Source organism: Triticum aestivum, chromosome 5D (assembly GCF_018294505.1).
Source record: "Triticum aestivum cultivar Chinese Spring chromosome 5D, IWGSC CS RefSeq v2.1, whole genome shotgun sequence".
Lineage (NCBI taxonomy): Eukaryota > Viridiplantae > Streptophyta > Magnoliopsida > Poales > Poaceae > Triticum > Triticum aestivum.
In genome coordinates this window covers 72,766,317-72,775,059 of record NC_057808.1, presented here as the reverse complement: position 1 = coordinate 72,775,059, position 8,743 = coordinate 72,766,317, and the positions used below count along the sequence as shown (strand labels likewise).

General features: G+C 44.6%; 2 protein-coding genes across 2 annotated transcripts; one reads left to right on the top strand and one right to left on the bottom strand.

Annotated features, from left to right (window-relative positions):
* The first annotated feature begins 223 nt into the window (after positions 1 to 223).
* LOC123119529 (syntaxin-51) lies at positions 224 to 4,576 on the top strand. Its single transcript, XM_044539366.1, has 7 exons — positions 224 to 429; positions 2,099 to 2,315; positions 3,261 to 3,362; positions 3,535 to 3,638; positions 3,883 to 3,983; positions 4,065 to 4,109; positions 4,188 to 4,576. Exons 2-7 carry the CDS (start codon positions 2,101 to 2,103, stop codon positions 4,317 to 4,319), a joined length of 699 nt encoding a protein of 232 aa, XP_044395301.1. The 5' UTR covers positions 224 to 429; positions 2,099 to 2,100; the 3' UTR covers positions 4,320 to 4,576.
* A 1,482-nt stretch (positions 4,577 to 6,058) lies between these two features.
* LOC123119528 (cinnamoyl-CoA reductase 1) lies at positions 6,059 to 7,568 on the bottom strand. The gene is made up of 4 exons (XM_044539365.1): positions 7,320 to 7,568; positions 7,087 to 7,244; positions 6,812 to 7,000; positions 6,059 to 6,708 (listed from the first exon to the last, which is right to left on the bottom strand). Exons 1-4 carry the CDS (start codon positions 7,471 to 7,473, stop codon positions 6,190 to 6,192), a joined length of 1,020 nt encoding a protein of 339 aa, XP_044395300.1. The 5' UTR covers positions 7,474 to 7,568; the 3' UTR covers positions 6,059 to 6,189.
* Between the last annotated feature and the right edge of the window lie 1,175 nt (positions 7,569 to 8,743).

Genomic DNA, 8,743 nt, shown 5'->3' with positions numbered 1-8,743 from the left:
TGCCAGTCGTGACATCCCCCTAGCTTTCATGTTGGATTGCGTGATTTCGGTCATCCACCCATGTCCGTAAGCTTTCATGATGTGCGATGCATGGATAAAAATGGGAGATTTGGTGCAGTTGCCGTGACGGAAAGAAGTCCGAAATCGGCAATGGAATTGGCCGTCGAGTGGACCCCACCGGCGGAAGGGCCCGGTGGCAGATTAGGCGTGAGCTGGCCCAAAACTGATGTATGGGAGCCTGTCGTTTATATCCCTCTGAAGAATAGAAAAAGTCTGCATTTCTCCTGTTTCTCTCGCCCCCTTTCGCTGATCGCTGGGGCCTCACAATCAATCGGCTACTCCCCTCTCCTCTCGCGCGTGGCGAATTCCCCTCTCCCTCTCTCACGCTGCAGCGACCCCGGAGGCGACGTCGGCGGCCACAGCTTGCCGGTAAGATCCCCCCTCCTCCTCTTCCTTCTCCCACCCTTCTCTTAATTTCTAGGGTTCTGTTGTGTGCGCCGCGGCAGGTTCTTAGGGCGGGTGAGTTCGTGATTTTTCATGATGCGGCGGGCGAGAGAGTTGAAATTGAGAGGGATAGATGTATCAGGAGAGGGAGAGAGAATTAGAGATTCAGAGCTGAGAAATTGATAGTGGATTGATCTTTCCTTTTTGTTCCTGAATGGTATCATCTGTATAAGTAGGGGCTTAGGTCTTGTATTAGGAACTTATTAATGGACCAATTTGTAGAAAAACACACTCACCTTAAGTCAGCTTGCATGTTCTCTTCTGATTGGGCAAGAAAAAGGTTTCAGCTTCCATAAGGAATTAAGGATCCAAGGGAAACATACAAATCAACTTTGCGCAAGCAGCTGCAGTACCAAATCTGCATTAATTGACACGAATCGAGTTTGTACAAGGAGTTAGCGAAATTACGAGCCTGCTTGTTATCTGCTGAAACTTTGTTCTTGCCCAATCGCAGTTCATTGTTTGGGCTGTTCACTTCCAGGCACAATCACCTTATTTATAAAGGGTAATTTTGACGGCGCCACTAGTTGACTATGATGCACATGCATTTGCTAGCTTTTTAGCTTGCACACCCTTCTCAATCTACATGTTTCTGCATTTGCACCGTCTTCTGCTCTGCTGCAGACGAGGACTTCGTCCTCCTCCTATACTCCTGCTCCTGCATCTTATCTCTTGATGCTTGCAAATGGACAAACTTTGTGTGAATCTTTTCCCTTTCCAGTTTTCATGTCATTCATCGAACCATGTCGCAGCAAAGTTAAATATGAAAGGGGGTCTGAGGAAACCCATTTGTGGATAATTACACAACTTGCATAGTATAGTAATAAAGCAGAACCAGTTTGCTTCTGGGGGCTAATTTGATGGAACCAGTTTGCTAGCTTTTTAGCTTACACACCCTTCTCAATCTACATGTTTCTGCATTCGCCCCGTCTTCTGCTCTGCTGCCGAAGAGGACATCGTCCTCCTCCTATACTCCTGCTCCTGCATCGTATCTCTTGATGCTTGCAAATGGAGAAACTTTGTGTGGATCTTTTCCCTTTCCAGTTTTCATGTCATTCATGGAACCATGTCACAGCAAACTGACAATGAAAGGGGATTGAGAAAACCCATTTGTAGACAATTATGCAACTTGCATAGTAGGAGTAATAAAGAAGAACCAGTTTGCTTCTGGGGGCTATTTTGATGGAACCAAGTTAGAATTGAAATATTGCCAGACTGGTTGGGCCTCTCCTGCCTAAACGTAACCTGCCAGAGGTGATACACACCCTATGTTTGTTTGGTGTTATCTGTGGCAAAAATCTGCAAAGATAAGTTTTGGACACACCATACTAAACCTTCAGCAATCTTGCTGTCCATTTAGGGTCCCATGGCTAGGAGTTTGTTTGGTAGGAGCAATGTATTCCTGCATGCTTGTCAATCTTAGTTTGGGATCAACCGGTCAACTCTCCATTTTTAATTATGCTATTGCATGATAACCGAGTTGTGATATTGCCTTGCGCTTGTTTATATGCATCTATCCTGCTAAAGCTTTTATCCTGCCATAGTTTTTGGTTCTTACTTGACAGTTATGCTAATACTATTTTGAATTAATCAGAAATGGCATCATCTTCGGACCCATGGATGAAAGAGTACACTGAAGCATCTAAGCTTGTTGATGATATAAGCTCCATGATTGCCGATAGAAGTTCTCTTCCACAATCAGGCCCCGAAATTATGCGCCACACATCAGCCATCCGGAGAAAAATAACCATTCTTGGGACTAGACTGGATAGCTTGGTGACATTGTTGTCCAGGATTCCTCCAAAGTCACTGTATGTCTTGACTACTTTTATCTTTATATAATATATACTGAAGATTACTAGAGTTCTTACATTACTGCAATATGTGTTGACTCAGAAATCTTGAAAGTTTGTTTTGGAAGTTACAAAGGAACATAGGACAGTAGAATATCAGAGAATTTGTATGGACTGTTAAGTAATCCATTATTGCATGTTTGATATATCCTTAGAATCAAAATTCATTTATGGTTTACCTTATGTCTTATGTCAGTAATACGTACATGTGTTGGCTGCTTATAAGAATAGTCTAGTGAATTCTACTCTTCTAGGCACAGTCAAAGAATCATAGTTGTATGGGTGGTTGCTATATTATATTAATATAGCGGGGCGAAAGCCTGTTTCGAGGAATCATTATAATAATGTGTGCAGTATAGGGAAGATGCTGCCATGCTGGTTCATACAAGTTCTGTGTGAAATGTGTTGCTAGTAGAACCTCGTAGTTGGGAGCTGCCGGAGAACTAGGCCTTGGCCTCCGACTGTCAAGTGTCTTGATGGCAACCCTGGTCGATTGGAGCACAAGGATAAAATAGGGGATGGGGATAGGAGAATTAAATTAGGGGCAAGAGGCTTCTTATTAATTGCTTGCCAAAAAGATAACAAGGCATAAGTAGCCGTCTGCTAATAATTAACCAACTCATCTAGCAGATAAGATGAGATTCTAGACAAAGAAGTAAATGGAGATAGCTTAATTGAATGGAGATAATTAAACAAGTAAATTTAGACCCCCACATGTACCAGTAGTAGTCTATGTGAAAGAAGTTTACTACCATAGGATTGTCATTGACAGAGTTTTTTGTCTTCTGCACCTGTATGATAAATTGAACAATCCTATAAATTTGTGTCCAGCAATGAGGTCTGATAATTTTTACTTGCTATAAAAAAAGTTCATGTAGTCATTTTAATTGTTTTTTTTTGCAGCACTGACAAGGAGATGCATAAGCGCCAAGATGCACTTTCCAATTTGAAATCTAAAGCAAAACAGATGGGGACAAGTTTCAACGTGTCAAACTTTGCCAACAGGTTTATTCTGCTTCTCAGTACTGAACCTATAGTGGTCTTCGTCTGCATCAATGCTCACCTTCTTCTCGGGGCTTAAATATTTTACTTGAATACATTATTTGGTTAAAGTTTGTTCAGATTATTAGCATTGTAAGTAATAGTTATATGTAAAATATGCATTTATGCTGTTCAGGGAGGATTTGCTTGGTCAGAGTAAGAAAGCAGCTGATGATATGAGCAGAGTTGCTGGGTTAGACAACCAAGGAATTGTTGGCCTTCAGAGGCAAGTTATGAGAGGTATTATTATTGTTCATCAAGTAGTTTGTTTTAACAGTGGGACTTGTCAACTATATAAATTGAATTTGAGTACACAATTAGCTATTTGTGCCAAAGCACACCTAATAGACTCCACAAGTCCTGTTCATCCCATTATTACTTGCATTTTGTATTGGTTGGCACATATATTTACATAAATCACCAGCATTTGTGTAGGTGATAACCATTGCATGGTAGCTAATTCATTTGTTTTGACAATTTGCAGAACAAGATGAGGGCCTCGAAAGGCTGGAGGAGACAGTCCTGAGCACAAAACATATTGCATTAGCAGTCAATGAAGAACTTACTCTGCATACAAGATTGATTGTTAGTGCTAGTGCCCCTAAAAGAGCCCTATGCATTTGTGTATCTAATAATGTCTGATAATTGCTTTTCTCCATGTCGCAGGATGACTTGGAAGATCATGTTGACGTTACAAACTCCCGTCTTCAGGTAGATATCTTACTGCTACTATTTGATATCGAAGTTCCGTTCACGTGGATGTGCACTGACGTGACTCTCTTGATTCAGCGTGTGCAAAAGAGGCTTGCAATTCTGAACAAGCGCGCCAAAGGTGGCTGCTCATGCATGTGCCTAATGCTCTCTGTTGCTGCCATAGTGCTGCTCGCGGTTATCGTTTGGCTTCTCATCAAGTACCTGTAAAGAAGCGTCCTCGCGACCGTTGTTCAACGCATCGCTTGTTTGATACTCTGTTGAAGTGTGCAGTCTCTTTAAAGATATATACGATGGTTTCCATGGCGGTCCTTTTTATAGTGTTTGGAATTGGAATGGTTGTATCAATATGTACAAGGTGTGAGGCTCTGGCATATGCCCAGAAATATCTGTGTGTGGACACTTGTGGCCTTTGTAAGTCTGGAGGGAGAAATATATACATTTTGTGCGAGGGTTTATATGCTTTATCTACCGTTTTCCGTTTTACTAGTGTGCGCGATTTTGTAATCTGTTTGTGCTTGGGTGCTACTAGTGCAGGGTAGGTTGCATTGCAAAATCAGATCCCCCTCTTTGGGCAAAATTTGTGGCGACTTGTACGATGATCCGTTGGTTTCACAATATATGCCCCGTCTGATATCAAGGGAGGCATAAAATTTGCTGCAGCTGAAGAGTGGAACATGAACTAAGCTAGTGTGTTGTTTCATAAAAATAAAAAAAATCCTGACCCCGCAAAAAAAAATCCTGGAGGACGCTACTGAGACAGTATCTCAAGATCGTGAGCTACCGTATTAAGAAAAATAATCTTAACAAGCTTCTTGATTGGATCGAGATTAATCTTTGAGCTCAAGCTTCTTGATTGGATTGAAATTAATCTTTAAGCTCAGTTGATCAGACTACAATTTTTCTGCATCATGTTACCAAGACAAGGATTTGACTGAATTTCTCTTGTATCTTTTTCTTGTGCCTTTTTCCCTTTATAAATATGTTACCTTTTGCTTTATATATGAAAATATCACATAATGATCAACTAGAGAGTCCCGGCAGGGTTTCTCTTGCCTCCCGCCGGCACCGTCGCCGGTCCGCCCCGTCTCCGGTGGCCTTAGGGCCATGGAGGCGGAGTGGATCTCGGCCCTTGCCGGTGGGAGGGCTCCGTTTTTAGATCTTTTTTCGAGTTTTGTTAGGTTTTGTGTCCTATTCAGGAAGGCGAGACGACGGCGACTCCCTGAAGATGGAATAAAGGTCTCCCCGCCTAGCCTCCGTTCCGGTGATGCGTCTAGCATCGTCGGTGGGCGTGTGGAGGTGTGTCTCCGGCGGATCTATCTTTGATGGATTTGCTCGAATCTGTTCGTCGTTCGGGTGTTCCTGTGTCTTCAGGTTGGATCCTTCTGATCTACACTCTTCACCGGCGACGGTTGCTGTTCTGGTGCGTTGGTTCTATGGGGCCTTAGCACGACGACTTCCCGACTGTCTACTACAACAAGGTTTGCCCTGCTCCGGCGATGGAGGGGCGATGACAGCGGCGCGCCTTCGGCTCGCTTCAGTGCTTGTAGTCGTCGCTAGGTGGTTTACGGATGTAATTTATATTATTTCTAGTGTTCGTTGTACTACCATGATTGAAGATGAATAGATTGAAAGTTTTTCTCGCAAAAAAAATTAAATAATGATGGATGTAGTGTAGAAAAAAAAAGACCGGCGCATCCAAGCGTGTGGATGCTTTCATACATTCTAAGATTATTCTTTTGTTCGGTGAAGCGATGCCAGCTTACCGTTGTAGCCAATGAACATTGTGCACATGTCGCCAAAGGTGCACAAACCACAACATTCCATGTTGTATCATGGCCGAGGCGACGCGATCTTGAGAACGCTGCCAATGAACATGGTGTGCATCTCGCCAAAGACTCATAAGTTTCGGCTACTCGGTCTGAGATTTTAATGGCGACAAGTAAAGATTTGGACATATTTTTTCAATAAAAATCACTTAAATTAATGGGTGAACAAATGAGGAGGAAATGGAGAATACAATGCCACGACTTGGGGGCACGCATCTGACTTGACCAAGGTGCCCATGGCCATGGAGTTGTCAGGACATATCAACGTCGCGACGGGGTAAGATGCCCTTGTCCTGAAGGCTCGTGACGGTGTCGTAGAGACACTGGCTCGCCGGCGTGATGCCGACACCAAGCTCCATGATCCTCCGGCTACTGAACCGGCACCCCTTCTTCATCTCGCCCGCCCCTTCCTTGCACCTCGTGGGCACGGGGTACTCCGGGAAGAACTTGGCGAGGATACGGCACACCTCGGCGCGGTGCAACGTGCGCCCCGCGCAGAGGTATCGGCCATGCGCGTTAGGTATTTCGTACGCACGCGCGTGCGCGTCCGCGACGTCACGGACATGCACGTATGCCTGTGCCGCATTGGTGTACGTCTGCACCGAGCCGTCAAGGTACTTGGCGATATGCCACGTGCTGGCGTTCACCGCCGACTGTAGCAGAGGTCCCAACACTAGAGACGGGTTGATCACCACGAGGTCGAGCTTCCTCTCCTTGGCAAGCTCCCATGCGGCCTGCTCCGCTACCGTCTTTGCATAGCAGTACCAGTTCTGCATATGCTTACTTGTCAGATCCATGTCATTTTACATGTATTTTTTTAGCATGTATATGGTGCTTCTAACATACACACGAGCGGGAGTTAATTAAGCTGACCTTTGTGTCCTTGCAGAACTCGAGGTCGCTCCAACATGTCTCGTTGGCCTCCCCATCAAGGCTGCGGCGAGGATCCATGTACACGGAGCCGATCGACGACGTCATTACCACACGCCGGATGCCGCCCACCTCCGCCACAGCGTTGATCACGTTTCTCGTCCCGTTCACCGCCGGCTCGATCATTTTTTCCTGCATCCGTACATGAATGAACCTTTGTCAGCCACTGTACATTCGGTGTCAGTAGCGTAATACTCCTATGTGGGTAAGTAAAGTACCGGGTCGTCGGTGACGGGGCATGCGGTATGGAAGACCCCTTCGCATCCTTGGAATGCAGCGACGAGGCTCTCCTTGTCCAGCAGGTCCACCCGGAAGAGGGTCAGCCGCTCCGCCGCCCCTTCCAAGGCTCTCAGGTGCGCATTCCTTGTCACGTCATCTGGAATCACACACCAAAGTTAGATGCAGTCCAGGCATGGAGATTAGCAAACGATGAACGGTGCATTGTACTCACCGGGGTTCCGGACCGTGCCGTGGACGGCGTACCCCTTCTCTAGGAGGAGCTTCACGAGCCAAGACGCGATGAAACCACCGGCGCCAGTCACACAGACGGTGCGTCCGCGGCCAGTGGCGACACAGTTAGCCGTGTTGGCACGATCAAAACCCATATCTCAATCTGCAGAAATTTTCCGAACTACTAGAAGTTGCAATAGGCAACAGAGGATATGTATGTATATCTCGACTTCCAAGCTAGTTCCAAACTGAGCTGTGTACTGGTGAGAACTGAGAACCGCCTTTTGGCCGGTATATATAGAGCCGAGATGGCGTGTGCAACGGTTGGTAGCCACATCCGACTTGCATACTTAGTTTGCGTCAACTGCAAATATGTGTCAAATTGCCTTCACACGTACCATGTGTTGATTATGATTCCATTTTCAGTATACAGCGTTTTCGTTAACACACACGAGTATCATGTGTTGATTATAATGCCACTGCAAGTTCGTGCACTTTCATACAATACGCTGACCGGTCAGACCAAGCTTGGATCAAACAAAAAAAAATGCAATGTGAACGGAAGCGCGTAGTACTATATTGTATAGTTAAGTTTCAACCTATATAGTACTTGAAAATTAAATATTCTTGTGCAGCATGGAGCAGAGGCTGGTGTGGCCGTGTGGTGCTCTGTATCAGGTCGAGGAGAGAAAAAGATTCCGTTAGGTGGATCGCATGCACGTTGCCTCTGCGTTCGCATCATCCACTTGCCGTAAACAGGAGTGAATGTACAAAAAAAAGAAAGAAAAAAATAAGTTCCAACCTACTCCCTTCGTTCCTAAATAATAAGCCTTTATAGAGATTTCACTATGGACCACATACAGATGTATATAGATGCATGTAGATTCACTCATTTTGCTCGTATGTAGTTCATAGTGAAATCTTTACAAAGACTTATATTTAAGAACGGAGAAAGTATATACATATTACTTGAAAATTAAATATTCTTGTGCAGCATGGAGCAGAGACTGGTGTAGCCGTGTGGTGATGTGTATCACGTCGAGGAGAGAAAAATATTCTGTTTGGTGGATTGCATGCACGTTGCCTCTGCGTTCGCATCATCCACTTGCCGTAAATAGAGTAAAAATACCAAAAAAAGAAAGAAACAAGAAACAAGACCAGTAGAGGGAGAAGGGGTGTGCTACGCGTCGATTGGCGTATCTTTTTTAAAGATTCGCAGCCCCACGAGCCGTCCGGTTTTGGTTGCTCATCGTAAATCCCTCTTTGCAAGAAGGATATTGTTTCAGAAACAACATTGACTATTGCAACAAGAACTTTATTTCAGAAACACATCATTTGTTCAGAAACATTGATAACATTGTAAAGCATCTCTGTGTATGGTCCCTTTTTGCAGCAAGAGCTTTGTTTCAGAAACACCATTGACTA

Coding starts and splice junctions, on each gene's coding strand:
- LOC123119529 (XM_044539366.1), top strand. CDS start 2,101: ATGGCATCATCTTCGGACCCATGGATGAAAGAGTACACTGAAGCATCT. Junction 3,363..3,534: donor GTGTCAAACTTTGCCAACAG/GTTTATTCTGCT, acceptor TATGCTGTTCAG/GGAGGATTTGCTTGGTCAGA. Junction 3,984..4,064: donor CTCTGCATACAAGATTGATT/GTTAGTGCTAGT, acceptor TCCATGTCGCAG/GATGACTTGGAAGATCATGT.
- LOC123119528 (XM_044539365.1), bottom strand. CDS start 7,473: ATGGGTTTTGATCGTGCCAACACGGCTAACTGTGTCGCCACTGGCCGC. Junction 7,001..7,086: donor GCCCCGTCACCGACGACCCG/GTACTTTACTTA, acceptor GTACGGATGCAG/GAAAAAATGATCGAGCCGGC. Junction 6,709..6,811: donor AGTTCTGCAAGGACACAAAG/GTCAGCTTAATT, acceptor AAGCATATGCAG/AACTGGTACTGCTATGCAAA.